Source organism: Hyperolius riggenbachi, chromosome 8 (assembly GCF_040937935.1).
Source record: "Hyperolius riggenbachi isolate aHypRig1 chromosome 8, aHypRig1.pri, whole genome shotgun sequence".
Classification (NCBI taxonomy): domain Eukaryota; kingdom Metazoa; phylum Chordata; class Amphibia; order Anura; family Hyperoliidae; genus Hyperolius; species Hyperolius riggenbachi.
In genome coordinates, this window is record NC_090653.1 from 60,496,698 (window position 1) to 60,512,692 (window position 15,995).

A 15,995-nucleotide genomic window follows, 5' to 3' on the forward strand; every position below is an offset into this window, starting at 1 on the left:
GCTAGCGTCGGTCATTCGAACGCCCCTATAGACACACTCCCGACCCGCGGGCGAACGAGCTAAGTCTTCCGGAGGGATCGACGGGTACGATCAATTTTGGACGGAAATCGATCGTTCGGTCCGCGTTTTGCGCAACAATTTCACTGCAGATTCTATCGGCAGGAAAATCGTTAGGTGTATGGGCCCCTTAAAGGTGCCAATACATCTAGCAATTATGAGCATTTTTGGTCAAGAGACAAATCTCTCTCTTAACCTCCTTAGCGGTAACCCCGTGTGTGACACGGGGTAAGCCGCCGGAGGGTGCCGCTCAGGCCCTGCTGGGCCGATTTACTTAATTTTTTTTTTTGCTGGACGCAGCTAGCACTTTGCTAGCTGCGCCAGCACCCCGATCGCCGCCGCCGCGCGCCCGATCGCCGCTATCCGGTGCGGCGCGCGGCCCCCCCCCAGACCCCGAGCGCTGCCTGGCCAATCAGTGCCAGGCAGCGCCGAGGGGTGGATCGGGTCTCCCAATGACGTCCCGACGTCGCTGACGTCATTCCGCCCCGTCGCCATGGCGACGGGGGAAGCCCTCCAGGAAATCCCGTTCTTTGAACGGGATTTCCTGATCGGCGGGGCTGGGGGGATGCCGCTGAGCAGCGGCTATCATGTAGCGAGCCCTCGGCTCGCTACATGATTTAAAAAAATAATAATTAAAAAAAAACTGCTGCGCTGCCCCCTGGCGGTATTTTTCATACCGCCAAGGGGGTTAATTGAATCTTATTAGAGATCTGTTGGCTGTCCATACACCGCAGGCCGATTTCAGCTTGAAATCTCTGGGGAATTGGCTGAGCTCGCAATGTCCGTGTGTGTGTTTATGTCCGGCATGGCACGGACATCACATACTGCCGGCGTGGTGCGTGTGATGCCACGCGCCAGCAGCGTATATGCAGCTAATAGAAGAGAGGCGAAAGACGGACGGGCACCGCGACACAGGACAGGTAATGTATAATTGCACATTGTAGCACATATCCATGACATACATGCACACACAAATTGGGGGAACATCGCCAGGGTTTTCAACGCTCGCCCCAATATTGCTCACCGTTACTGCTGCACAGCTGATCCAGCAAGTCGGCCTGACATCTTGCAACATGTCTGATTAAGGTGCAGGGGGGGGGGGGGTGTTGGGGGGCTCTCAGGGTTAGGCACCACCAGGGGAGAGATCTGTGAAAGCAACCTATATGGCCAAGGTTACTGGGTCTGGCAAAGGCATTCGAGATCCCTTCCCTATAAAGTCCAACCATTAATTTCCCCCTAGTCAGCTTGTCCCCCCAAAAAATACAACATGCATCCACTTTAAAGGGAACCAGAGACTAAGCACCCTCATGTATTGTACCATATATATCAATGGGAACATGACAGTAAATACCTACCCTGCTCTCCGTTTCATCCTTCTCTGCTAAATCTGCCTGTTATCAGCCATGATAAGAATCCCCGACTGAGCATTCAGTCTAGCTCAGGGGTTCTCAAACCGGGTGCCGCGGCACCCTGGTGCGCCTCGGATACCTTTCAGGGGTGCCTCGGCATGCATCCCCATCCTTTATGCAATACTATCAGGTAATGCAACTGCACATTGATATATAATTTGGCTGCATTACCTACTAGTTAACCTTTAGTCCCCCCAACCATGGTTGAAGTTGAACATGAGAGTAATTGTGGTGCCTAATAAGCATTACTAGCTACTTGGAGTGAGTCGTTGCCTGCTAAAGGTCATAACGGCATTTCTGTAGTTGTTTTTGCCGAGGGGTGCCTTGAAAAATTTCAAAGCCATCAAGGGTGCCCTCACCCAAAAAAGTTTGGTAACCACTGGTCTAGCTTTCACCGGAATGATTATAGCTGAGTCAGTCTTTTGTGATGTCTTTTCAAGCCCAAGCCTGACCCCTTATGGCTCTGCTTTGCTGTTTCGAGGACAAATAGCAGGAAAGCAGAGCCATAAGGCCATGACTTGGGTTTGAAAAGACATCACTGAAGACTGACTCAGCTATAATCATTCCGGTGAAAGCTAGACTTAATGATCAGTCGGGGATTCTTATCAGGGCTGATAACTGGCAGATTTAGCAGAGAAGAATGAAACAGAGAGCAGGGTAGGTGTTTACTGTCATGTTCCTATTGATGTATATGGTGAAATACATGAGGGTGCTTAGTCTCTGGTTCTCTTTAACAGGGCTCATGGAATAGGCCAGGTATGTTACTGACACTGTAGTGAGGCGCTGTCGGTCCACAGAGATAGTCTGACACGTTGAATGCAGCTCAACACGGGCTGTGGATTCTGTGGCATCTTTCACGACTCCAATGTAGCCTGGAAGAGAAACCATTGTGGTCAGCAGAGTGAACATTAGAGGAACGCTATTGAACCAAGTGTTCTAAAATGAACATGTACAAATAATGTCTAAGTAGCTGTGTAAACATTTTCCTACTTTTCATGGTAAATATCAGAGGCAAAAGCTTTAATTCATTGTACGTAGATTTTAGCTACGTTTGGAATGTCTCATTTGCAGAGGTATGAATCTGTAAGAATCCCTGCAGTCTGACATGCTAAGAACAGTGTAAAATTGAAGCAAAGTTATATGAAAAGAAAAGCCTCTCAGGTATCAGGTTTCACGCACGCACGCACGCACGCACGCACGCACACACACGTTTATGTTGCATATTTCCTCTGCTCTCTGTGCGAGAAAGCTCTGCCTGTCTCTGACTGAGCTCTCTGCACACACAGGGTTAACAGATGTCCACTACAGTTTTCCCCCAGGCTCTTTTAGCCGGGTGCTCCACCCGGCTAGTTTTGATGAGCACCCTGTCATCGTCCCATCTCCTCTTATGCTATAAGCAGAGTTGCGCACAGAAGCACTGGCCCTGCATTCCCTCATCTTGCCCCACCCGGCTATTTTTTCATGCCACCCGGCTGGAAAAAAATTCTGGGGAGAACACTGCACTATGATGGTGTCCCCCCCTCCACATGGCTTATTCTGGCATCAGTTTACAGCAGACTGCCTTCAGAAAAGTGTGAAAGGAATTAGATAACGGTAAACAAAGAGATAAGGATTCAAATGTATACACCAGTACTCAGCAGCATTTCCCAAACATTTCCTATCTCAATTGAAAAAAAAACATATCAATCGATAGTGTTCCTTTAAATAAAGAATGTCTCAGCCATGCAGAAATGTGTCAGTTCAAACTCAGCCCCAGTCCCTCCCATGAACATTGCATCAGATTCCTATGCAAGTGTAGCTAGCTGCTGCCTATATTGTCCTCAGAAGGTGCTCTATTGATATGACTATGGAAGATGTCCATTACACAGTACACTGCAAAGCAGCAGAGAATGGACACAGAGCAAAGAGCTCTGTAATATTTAGGCCTCAAAATGACAGAGTTTCCTGCTTTTGTTACCCAACACTGAACAATGATCTGGGCTGACTGGAATAATTAGGTCCCTCACTGTACTGGGGATCCTTGGTCTATCAGTACCATAGTATGTAGCTGCTCGCTCCAGAGCTACAGCACCCTGAAGAGCTGTCGGCAATCTCAGGGCCAGTTCACATCGCATAAGGACCAGTTTACAGTGCATTCAGTCTGATAATTCAGACTGCTATGTTGTAGCACAGTGGTAAAATCTGCTTTCATATTAATAGTCTGGGGATGGGGCAAAGCATGTCATGGACTTAAAGGACAACTGTAGTGAGAGGGATAGGAATGCTGCCATATGTATTTCCTTGTAATACCAGTTGCCTGGCAGTCCTGCTGATCCTCTGCCTCTAATACTTTTTAGCCATAGACCCTGAACAAGCATGCAGCATATCAGGGATCTGACATTATTATCAGATCTGACAAGATGAGCTGCATGCTTGATTTTTGCCTGATTCAGACACTACTGCAGCCAAATAGAAAGGAAGGGCTGCCAGGCAATGTGCATTGTTTAAAAGGAAAAAATATGGCAGCCTCCATATACCTCTCACTACAGTTGTCCTTTAAAAAATTGTTGACACACAAAAAATGTTCAATCTCTGAGAACACAGCCTCAGAGAGATATCCTGACTGGCTACTTGTTATAAAACTTTCCTGGCTGTCTGCAGCACCTCCTGTTTCCTGGGCTCTTGCTGCCTCCATGCTGGGAGGGGGAGACACACTGATAAAGGAAAATGTCTTTGTGCGATGTGTGGAGTCAGGACCATAAACACACACTGCTGGAAATGTTAACTCCTCCCCACCACCCGTAGAGATTTCTAACAGCAAGGTGGTTATTAGAGTATACAAGGAGCAGTTAGTAGCAACCCCTCCTGCGCAGGAAATGATTTTGTTGTCAGTTTCTGTATCTGCTTTAAAATAATAAAAATATATTTTTTTTCTTTTTTCAATGTCCTTCAACCACTTCCCATTCTTGGACGTAACTCTCACATCCTAATTTGCCTCCCTAAAAATTCCAGGACATGAGAATCACGTCCTGCACTCAATCCCGCTGCTGCGCGCTCGTCGTTCCCCCGCAAGCACGTTCGTGCACCAGTTTAAAAATGAATGATTGCTCGATAGCATCAAACGTTCACTGAAAATGAAAAACCTTTAAAGAGAACCCGAGGTGGGTTTGAAGAATATTATCTGCATACAGAGGCTGGATCTGCCTATACAGCCCAGCCTCTGTTGCTATCCCAAACCCCCCTAAGGTACCCCTGCACTCTGCAATCCCTCATAAATCACAGCCATGCTGCTGACAAACAGCTTGTCAGAGCTGGCTGTGTTTATCTCTAAAGTGTCAGTCTGCTGCTCTCCCCGCCTCCTGCAGAACTCCAGTCCCCGCCTGCATCCCTTCCCTCCCTGCTGATTGGAGGGAAGGGACGGGGGCAGGGACCGGAGCTATGCAGGAGGTGGGGGAGCAGCTGAGACTGGCACTACAGATGTAAACACAGCCTCACAGCACTGCTGTGATTTATGAGGGATTGCAGAGTGCAGGGGGACCTTAGTGGGGTTTGGGATAGCAACAGAGGCTGGGCTGTATAGGCAGATCCAGCCTCTGTATGCAGATAACATTCTTTAAACACACCTCGGGTTCTCTTTAAAAAGGTTTAAAGTGACAGTGTACCAATAAATAATGATATGCAAGGATACAGAGGCGCCAGTAGGATAAAACAAGATAAAAGGTTTAAAACAGTTTAGGTGGCGGTGGTGGACCGTCCACACACAAACAGACAAAAATCGCTGTTGATTGTAGAAAAAAAATTCACAATTTATTCACATACTCCTACATAAAAGTGCAACGCGTTTCACGGGCAAACATCCCGCTTCATCAGGCAATAAACGAACGGAGTATCTCACTGCAAAATGACAGAGATGTAAAGCATGTCAGGGAGCTGTATACAGACGTAGAAACTGTCAAAGAAAAACATCTCTTTTCTTGTTGGTGCAAAGTATGTCAACTATTATAATAGTATCTGTGGGGTAGTGGAAAGAATGAGGGGGGGAAAATACTATAGTGGGGGAATGTGAGCAGGGAGGGCAGGGTGGTGGGTTGTGACCAGGGGATGGAAAGTACTGGCAGGGATAGGTAAATATAGCTGAATTGAGAACAAGCTATTGGGGATGTGTGTCCTGTGATATAATGAACTATGTGGAATGGGGATGGTGTAGCTTACACTTAATTTTATTTATTATTTATTTATTTATTGTATTTATAAAGCGCCAACATATTACGCAGCGCAGCGCTTTTTTATATTTATTACAATGTTATAATTTATATGGTACTGGATATCTATAAGAAGAGATTTAATCTTACTTTCCAGTTTTATCATGGTCAATTGGGACCATTCCAGCAGTCGACAACTGCTGCGATTGGGAATGGCATGCACTGTAATTTAGGCCTTGTTCTATTTCTATACATGCACATAATGGATTTCTATATTTTTATACGAAATATTTTTGCCTTTTTGTGTAATAAGGTACATGTATGTACATATGTATGTATTTAGGTATGCAATTTGTTTTTATTTTGTTTTTTAAATTGTATATGTATACATTCTACATAATAACTTGTGCATAATGAATTTTACTTCTGCACCACCAGGGGGCGATAATATACCCCGGCTAGTGACAGCCTCAGTCCATCACACACGCCCCTCCCTCCCTCCCTCCCTCTCTCACTCCTGATCCAAATCAACTCATTAGACAATTAGCCTCCCTATTTAAACCCCACACACAGTTACTATAGCACAGAGGTGCCAAGCTATCAATATACTCAGAGCTGGTAAGTTTGATCATCATCATTGTTTTCATGCCTGTCTTTTTTGTCAGTTTTGTCTTTTTCCTCAATCATAGACAGCTCCTTTTCAGACACTCTGGGTATTTACCTTTGCTAGTTTTGTTGTTGAAAATTGCCTTGTAAGCTACACCATCCCCATTCCACATAGTTCATTATATCACAGGACACACATCCCCAATAGCTTGTTCTCAATTCAGCTATATTTACCTATCCATGCCAGTACTTTCCATCCCCTGGTCACAACCCACCACCCTGCCCTCCCTGCTCACATTCCCCCACTATAGTATTTTCCCCCCCTCATTCTTTCCACTACCCCACAGATACTATTATAATAGTTGACATACTTTGCACCAACAAGAAAAGAGATGTTTTTCTTTGACAGTTTCTACGTCTGTATACAGCTCCCTGACATGCTTTACATCTCTGTCATTTTGCAGTGAGATACTCCGTTCGTTTATTGCCTGATGAAGCGGGATGTTTGCCCGTGAAACGCGTTGCACTTTTATGTAGGAGTATGTGAATAAATTGTGAATTTTTTTTCTACAATCAACAGCGATTTTTGTCTGTTTGTGTGTGGACGGTCCACCACCGCCACCTAAACTGTTTTAAACCTTTTATCTTGTTTTATCCTACTGGCGCCTCTGTATCCTTGCATATTAAGTTGTCCACCCTTGGTGGAAGGGTGATATACCCTCTTTTCCTATCTACAGAGAGCGACATCTTAGTCCTGAGTGGGGTCAGGCTTAATCTCCCCACCTGCGTATACAGTGGTTGCCTTAGAGCAACCCAGGTTTGTAAGTATAATACTTACTTTTAACATTTTTCTCTATTTATACAACATACTACACTATATTGGGCTCTCGGTCTCCCTTTTCTCAATAAATAATGAGGTGTTATTTTAGGACTGGTTGCCGACTAGTCAAGCAACCGTCAAGGACACATATCCGGCATTAGGCAATTCCCAGTCTGTGCCAGATAATAGGGATTCTGCTGTATATGTCTGTACAGTTCCTCTTTAAAGAGAGACTGAAGCGAACAAAAATTGCTATTTTTACCTTCTAGTTCGTTTCAGTACTCTCATTAGATGTAAACAGACGCATCCCCACCGCAAGACGAGGGCTTTACACCCCCCCAATTCCCAGGGGTCAATCCGGCCGGCGCTTCCTGAAAGATGCAGAGCTTTCAGCTGCAGCTTTGCCTCTATTGATGTCAATCGCCGCGGATCGCCACCTCTCACTCTTCCTTTCCAGAGAGGGGCGGGGAGAGGCAGAGATCCGCACGGCGATTGACGTCAGGAGAGGCAGAGCTACAGCAGAAAGCTCTGCCTCTCAGGGCAGCACGTGGATGTTTATCCCTTGTTTTGCGGTGGGGATGCGGCGGTTTACACTAAATGAGATACTGAAGTGAACTAGAAGGTAAAAATAGTCATTTTTGTTTGCTTCAGAGTATCTTTAAGAAAGAAAAATAGTATTCAAAAAAACTGAAATTTCTTCTTCTCCACATTTCCCCACAAAAATGATGATGCCTTTTCTGCATTCCAGCTACAACACACTCACCTTTGTATGGACCTTGAGAAATCCGTACAGTCTGGCCAATCAGCTCGTTGTCTCTTCGGCCTCTTCCTCTGCCTGCTCCTCCTGCTCCTCCGCCTGCCATAGCGCCACGCTGTCCTGTCAGCATGATGGACAATGTCTATTAATACAAGTAATACTACTGTAGTCCAGGACTGACAACATTGAACAAAACTATCTCCCAAAATGGACATCTCTACTAAACCAGAGACGGAGAGAAATCTGGCCAATCAAAGCCAGTAGCGGATAATCAAGTAGCTGGTTGATAAATCGGCAGCTACAGGCTCTTATTGGCTAAATTTTTTTATCAGTTGAGATTTCAATGTTAGGAGATAATTTTCCTCAACACCATAGACAACCTTTCAAACCTGAGTTGAGGTAGTTTTTTTATACGCATGGGATAGAACTTTACAATTATGCATAGAGTTTGTTTTTATTACATAGTTAGGCCAGGCACCTAGAACAGATCACTAATCGCAATAACTCAGCGGTTTTGCCAGTGGGTTGTACAGCAATTTTTGGTACGTTTAGAAGCAATTGCAATTTCTATTTTTTTTTTCAAGGTTCAGGTCCTAAAAATTGTTGCAAAAGCTTTTATACGGCGATTTTGCAGCATTCCCATCTTTTACATTGGAGTGCAATTGCTCCAAAAAGGCTACGGCCGGCTAGTGCACTCATAGCCACACTTTGAAATCGCAGGAGATTCCCAAACTGCTAGGCTACTGAAAAAGTCAGTGATTGCAAACCCACAGATGCGATTGCGATTAGGGATATCACAATCACAGGTACTGCAGCATTTTTTAAATGGTGCGTAACTGCTTTTGAATAGCTGTTCAAAAGCGATTTTGCATGCCTGTGTGGAGTTTTGGATCAAGTTCTACCTACATGCTGGATCTTTGCGCATGTAGCCCTGCTCCTCGCGTGCGCGCACACACACCCAGCAGGTAGGTAAAACTTTACTCAAAATGCAGAATGCAAATCGTAAGCATTGTACAGTCCCATGTACATCGCTTGCAAATATCAGCAAATCATGGCACAAATCGCAGCCAAAAATGACACACAAAGCAAGTGCGCTTTAGGAAGCGCAAGCGCTGTTCCCAGTGGGCGCAAGTCCAACATGCTGCTGGACCGGCAAATGTAATTTGCCTAAATCACAATTTCTCCTGTGGGCTCTCCTGCACTGACTCATTAGAATAGCGCTTTTTGGAATTGCCAGAGATTCTTTGCAATCTCAAAAAGCCCTTACTGTTTTTGCAAAATAAAATCTGCTGCATAAATCCATGGCTTCTCATTTCACCTCAGTAATCAGCAGCTCCCTGCTAACTCACTTCTGCCCTCCTACCAATCAGTCTAAAGCCATGGTAAGCCTTCTGTCATTAGGGAGGTATGGCTTCGGGGCACTAAAAAGGAGAGATTCAGGCTGCCTGGGAGTGAGGAGGCAGCTGTCTGTTGCTGAGGATATATGAACTTTTTTCCTTGGGGGGGGGGGGGGGTTTCTTTATGTATAATAAATGTAAAATAACGTATCAAATGCATATAAAAAGTAGCTGGCCTGGGGCTTAAAAGGATACTTACCTCCGCCAGCAGGGTGGGCGGGGCTACTGATTCGAGGACTCATTGGAGCAAAGCCAAAGGTGAGATTTGTGACATCTCGAGGCTGAGGAGGAAGTAAAGCAGAATGAGGAATGGAACTGACAAATAAGTATAAGTAGCTACAAAACACTGATGATGAGCTTTACCTTGGATCCTCCAGCAAGGACCAGATAGCGGGTCCTGCACACAAACATGCCTCCGTTCTCCACCAGCTTCTTACAGTGCAGGAAGGCGTAGTTCCGGAACAGGTGGCGGATCTCTCCCTCGCGGCCCTGAAAAAATTAATAAAAGGAGGAAACTGTGAATGATTGTACACCTGGATCATAAGGATAAAGATACTGGGCAGGAGCCACTTGAGACAGGACTGTTGAAGAAAAAGCAACTGGTGAGTCTCTCACCGAATGGGGACCATCGATGACCTTGACGATGTCCTTCACGTGGATATTGTTCTCTTCAGAGTCTAACGCAACAGCAAAACGATTGTCCTTCTTCCGGTTTACAGACTGGTGCCGAACTGTGACAACCTTACCGTGCATGTTAAGGACCTACAGGTGAAAAGTAACGTCAATAAAAGGTTGAGCTAATTGTTTTGGGCTAGGATTATTTTCCCTTTAGCCTCCGGCTATGAGACTCACCTGGAAGGTCTCTCGCTCCAGACGTACAATTACCCCCACCGTCTGTGGGTCAAGCTGCACCAGCTCTCCCCATTCATGCTGCCCCCCAACATCCACACCAGAGGCCGTCTCTGAGCACAGCTGCAAGTCCCGGGGCAAAACCTTCAACTGGAGTAGGAGAAGAAATCAGGGAATTACATCTAAAAACTATATACAAGAATATTTCATTAGGTGTTTGAAAAACAACAGAAACTTGAGAGAATGTATTCCTGACTTGAAAGAAAAATTCTGGAAAAGGATATAGTTAAATGTGTTTGATTTTATTTGCCACACAAGGTACTCTCTGTGTGTAACATAACTTGCAACTGTAAGGTTAATCTCGTCTCTCTCTGCACCGCTTGTCATTTAACTGCAGAATGCAGGTAACTGTTTGTTCAGCAGCATTAACATGAAGTCCCACCCCCAACCCATAGGGGAAGAGTGTGATGCTACAACAACAAAAGGGATTGAAAAATCTTGTAAAAAGATATTATACATTCTTAAATAAAGGAGGTGATTAAGTGTAGAAAATACAGTGTGTCTAAAATAAATGTCATATTCACTTAACTGATAAAAAACCACTATTTCTTTACAGATGTCCTTCGTATTTTGTCATTTAACCTCCTTAGCGGTAACCCCGAGCTGAGCTCGGGGTAAGCCGCCGGAGGATATCTCAGCCCCTGGTGGGGTGATTCCTGTTCTGTAAATTGCTGTACGCACAGCCAGCACTTTGCTAGCTGCGCGTCCAGCTCGATCGCCGCCGCTCTGCGGCGATTGTCCGCACGCAGCGGCGGAAGAGGGCCCCCCGCCAGAGCCCTGCGCAGCCCGGACCAATCAGTCCCGGGCAGCGCAAAGGGCTGGATCGGATGGGTCTGACGTCAACTGACGTCATTCCGATCGTCGCCATGGCGACAGGAGAAGCCAAACAGGAGATCGCGTTCTATACGCAATCTCCTGTTTACTTTTGTGGCCGGCGGCGATCGGACTAGAGGGACACATGCGCCCTCTAGTGGTGTTTTATGTAGCTACCACTCAGGTAGCTACATGAAACAAAAAACATTTTTTTTAAAAAAAAGTGCAATGCAGCCTCCTTGGCGGAAAAATTCAACCACCAAGGAGGTTAAATCTGCAAACTGTTATGATTTTCTAACAGTGCTACAAAATTGAAGTTATGCTTCCTTACAGAGTAAGTAAGCCATCAAACTTTCCTGCTCATGTAACTGGTACTCTGCTTTTTCTCAAAGTCTGTATGGTAAAGCGCTGTCTTTAGGTTTAACTTTATTTAGTCCTTCATTTTAACAAGTGAAGGCTGCTAAAAACGCGATAAGAGTCCTGAGAAAGTCAGGAAACTGAGAGTGGTAATTTGAATACAACAGACAGACTCAGTGTTTGCCCATTGTAAAATCTTTCCGCTCCCTGATTTACATTCTGACATTTAACACATGGTGACATTATTACTGCTGGCAGGTGATGTCAGTGGAAGGAGATGCTACTTGCTTTTTTGGCAGTTGGAAACAGCTGTAAACAGCTTATTTTCCACAATGCAATGAGGTTCACAGACAGGAAACTGTCAGGACCATGACCTCCCACTGTGGGAGGGGTTTCACCACAATATCAGCCATACAGAGCTCCCTGATGATCCGTTTGAGAAAAGGAAAAGATTTCTCATGTAAAAGGGGATATCGGCTACTGATTGGGATGAAGTTCAATTCTTGGTTACGGTTTCTCTTTAAGATGACTGATGGTCTACATGGGGTGACTCACCTCGTGCATAGTGAGGTCAGAGAATAAAATGACAAAGTTGTCTTCCACCCGCACAATAAGGCCCGTGTCCCCTTCGTATCGCCCTGCGATGACTTTGACGTGATCCCCCATTCGGAAGTACTTCCTCAACTCCTGAGCCGGGAACTCCAGCATGTCCTGTTGTTGGAGAAGGTACAAAGGCAGATGAACTATACAACGTAGATGTGAAAGAGTCCATGCATTGTCAATAATGGATATATGGTTTGTATGGATTGTAAACCGCTGCAATCTACAGTGGAAAGCTGAGCAATCTTGTGGGCTCATAGGCATCAAGCCTACTTAACATGCTATTAGTTCCAAAGATGAAGTGATAATAAACTGATGTGATAAATAATTGTTTACTAATTCATATTTTTGTTTTTAAAAGTAAAAAAAAAAACAAATTAAAAATACTTTAAGATTTAAAGAAAACTCGAGATAACTGTAACGGGTCTGGTCTGCGCATGCGCGCCGCCGTTTACACTTACTTTATTGACTGTATGCTTACCTTGAGGTCCTCGTGTTTGGGGAGGATGGTGATCTTGTTTCCGTCCACGCTGAGGATTTTACCCTGCAGGTTGATCAACTCACCCTCGCAGACCTCCACATTGTCTCCGGGCTGCAGGCTGTGCTCACGCTCTTTCCCTGCACACAGCACAGAAGACTATTGTACATCACAAAATGAAAAGTTCAACATAGGAAAACAACAAGACATTAGAACTATAATGTGCTCTGCCCAATGGTGTCTTCCATGCAATGTGGCTATTATCCCTGCAGTCTGAGAAAACCTTTTGCTTGATTTACTTTCTGTAGAATACTGACATTACTTTCCCTACTAAAGCAGGTTGGTGATTTCCAGGCTCATTCACTCCTCCCATCGCTCCTCTTTAGCTGCCTCTCTTCTCAAGTCCCTTTACTGGCTCCCTGTCCCCCTCCGAACTACATATAAACTGCTCTGATTGGCATACAAATCATACAAATCCACCCACCATACCTCCCCATCAGATCAAATCTCGTCCAGAGACACTCCCCAAACCTGTTTCTCCGCCCATCTAATACTGGGCGGATGTGCACCCCTTGCAAGGTTTCAGGACTTCTTCAGAGCAGCCCCTACTCTATATAACTCCCTCCCTTTCCCCATCATCCAGGATCATCCCCAATCTTCAACTTATTCAAGCAGGCTTTAAGGCAACCTGAGATGGGCCTTGCATGTGTAGAAGACTAGCCGCGACTGGCCAGATCATCATGCTCCATTACCTGTTGTTTCTGTTACCACCTCAAGGTCAACCCCTTCAGGCTGATCTTCAAACTTTTCCAATTCTGAGAGCGTTGGCTTCACTCCGTCTGTGATCTGCGCAAAAAGATAAACAGACACCATTAATAAAAAAAATAAATCTCATTACAAATAAACCTTTCAGCTATTTTGGTCCTCCAACTGGCAATGATTACTGAGCGGAAGAGGGTGTCAATGTACTGGTAAAGTAAAACTGAACCACCTAAAAAAATGAGTTAAATATGGAGATGGATGGTTCTGGATCCCATAGAGCCCTCCCGTTTCTCACTCTGTCCCCTCGTTCCACTTCCGGAACCCATTAAAGTTCTTTGATCAAATACGCCTTCGGGGGAATCCTTGTGACTTCTTTGGAAATACTCGTGTCCCAGACTATACTGAAGATGAGAAGGTCTATAATGCGTATGGCCAATTCCAGGGTCATGCATGTGCAGTATGGATACGCCCATCTTTGAAAGCACTCAGGGACAAGTGCTTTCAAAGTCTAAGAGTCCCGAAGGCATGCAATTTAAACAAGGGACAGTGGTGGGCCAAGGGCAGGGAAAGAGTACTGTGAAGACTCTATGGGATTCAGAGCCTTCCATCTAAATGGGTATCTAACTTTTTTATTTTTAGCTAGCCTCACATTTGTTTTAAAGGACCTCTGTTTTGAAAATCTTAAAATTTCAAATACATGTAAACATATAGGAATAAGAAGTACGTTTCTTTCAGAGTAAAATGAGCCATAAATTACTTTTCTCCTATGTTGCTGTCACTTACAGTAAGTAGTAGAAATCGGACATTACCGACAGATTTTGGAGGCTGGCCAGCACCTTTGTATAAATCTTTTTCAGGGAATGCCTTTATAAAGAATAAAGGCCATGCTGAGAATCCCCCATGAAGAGATGGACTAACCCAAAACCTGTCAGTAATGTCAGATTTCTACTACCTACTGTAAGTGACAACAACATAGGAGAGAAGTAATTTATGGCTCATACTCAGGAAGAAATGTATTTCTTATTTGCATATGTTTTAAATTTTAAGATTTACACGCCAGGGCATAAAATCAATTCTTTATTTTTATGTGGTAAACAAGTAATAAGAATGCTAACCAGGCAATCCAAAAGTTAAAATCTCTTTTACTTTTCTTGATTATAAATGATCATTCCCCAGTTTACCTGACTCTTATTTGGTACGTTGCCGCACAAAGGAAGTTGCAGGGCATGCTGGGTTGTCTTTTTTTGCTTCTTTATATCCCCTCAGACTTAACTAATGTACAGAAGCAAAAAAAGGACAACCCAGCATGCTCTGTAACTTCCCTTTTTGTGGCAACGTACCAAATAAAAGCCAGGTAAACTGGGGAATGATCATTTCTAAACAAGAAAAGTAATAGAGATTTTAACTTTTGGATTGCCTGGTTAGCATCCGTATTACTTGTTTACCAGATAAAAATAAAGAATTGATTTTTGATATTATGCCCGACAGCTACTCTTTAAAGCGGAATATAACCCTGCATTTCAACTTTGCTCTAAAACATTATTTACAGTATATTATATGCAACCAGCATTTTTTTTTTACTAGACCAGCATTGGAAGGGTTACACAGGGCTTTAAAGTTCCTTTAGATTTTTGCAGACGCATCGGAAGCTGAAATAGATACATTTTGTTTACATAATGTATCTAAGTGTTGAATGTGACTCATCTCTCTCACTGAGAATGAGCTTGGACGACAGCCAAAGAGTGTGTAACTGTTTATCAATAGATACATGTAACTAAATAGAATGTATCTATCTGAACTTCTGCATATCTCTCCAGGACCTTTAAACCTCTGTGTTTAACCCTTCCAATGCTGGTCTAGTAAAAAAAAAAAATGCTTTTTGCATATAATATGCTGTAAATAATATTTTAGAGCAAAGTTGAAATGCAGGGTTATATGCCGCTTTAACCTCCTTGGCGGTAACCCCGTGTGTGACACGGGGTAAGCCGCCGGAGGGTGCCGCTCAGGCCCTGCTGGGCCGATTTTCATAATTTTTGCTTTGCTGGACGCAGCTAGCACTTTGCTAGCTGCGCCAGCACTCTGATCGCCGCCGGCCCCTGCCCGATCGCCGCTATCTGCTGCGGCGCGGGCCCCCCCCCCCCCTCCAGACCCCAGCGCTGCCTGGCCAATCAGTGCCAGGCAGCGCCGAGGGGTGGCCCGGGACTCCCAATGACGTCCCGACGTCAGTGACGTCGGTGACGTCATCCCGCCCCGTCGCCATGGCGACGGGGGAAGCCCTCCAGGAAATCCCGTTCTATGAACGGGATTTCCTGATCGGAGATCGCCGAAGGCGATCGAAGCGGGCGGGGGGATGCCGCTCAGCAGCGGCTATCATGTAGCGAGCCCTCGGCTCGCTACATGATAAAAAAAAAAAAAATTTAAAAAAAAACTGCTGCGCTCCCTCCTGGCGGTATTTTTCATACCGCCAAGGAGGTTAAGAAAGCAAAACCTTAACATTACAATAGCAAAGTCTCCAGACTAGGTGACTAATAGCTAAGCCCCATAGTCCTATAAAGAGCCATCTTATCTGGCTCTATACTCCCCGTACTATTTCCATTGCTTGTCAATTAGACCAGCAGGTGGAGTGCTAAATGAATATCACAGTTTTATGTGGGCCATTTTTCTGATAACAAATCTGATCTGAAAATAAGTACAAAATCTAAGTAAAGAAAAGCAAAATAATTGTCACTTATTTCCTTTATGTGTTGGCCCTCCACAACACAGAGCTGCAAATTACTATGTATAATGTTAAGACTGCAATATTCTAATGGTACATACACCCATTCAATTTTGAGTGGCCAATCCCTGAC

The 15,995-nt window shown here is 44.7% G+C and overlaps 1 protein-coding gene across 4 annotated transcripts in view; it reads right to left on the minus strand.

Annotated features, from left to right (window-relative positions):
• The window catches only part of SUPT5H (SPT5 homolog, DSIF elongation factor subunit), a 65,655-nt gene that overhangs the window by 20,164 nt on the left and 29,496 nt on the right, over nucleotides 1–15,995 (minus strand). For all 4 annotated transcript variants that reach the window (XM_068250460.1, XM_068250459.1, XM_068250457.1 and 1 more), the window contains 9 exons: nucleotides 13,137–13,230; nucleotides 12,388–12,524; nucleotides 11,862–12,017; nucleotides 10,080–10,226; nucleotides 9,843–9,989; nucleotides 9,591–9,716; nucleotides 9,427–9,508; nucleotides 7,837–7,950; nucleotides 2,236–2,338 (listed from right to left, as the gene is read on the minus strand). In XM_068250460.1, coding sequence (XP_068106561.1) covers nucleotides 2,236–2,338; nucleotides 7,837–7,950; nucleotides 9,427–9,508; nucleotides 9,591–9,716; nucleotides 9,843–9,989; nucleotides 10,080–10,226; nucleotides 11,862–12,017; nucleotides 12,388–12,524; nucleotides 13,137–13,230 — 1,106 coding nt within the window. The remainder of the gene's footprint in view (nucleotides 1–2,235; nucleotides 2,339–7,836; nucleotides 7,951–9,426; nucleotides 9,509–9,590; nucleotides 9,717–9,842; nucleotides 9,990–10,079; nucleotides 10,227–11,861; nucleotides 12,018–12,387; nucleotides 12,525–13,136; nucleotides 13,231–15,995) is intronic.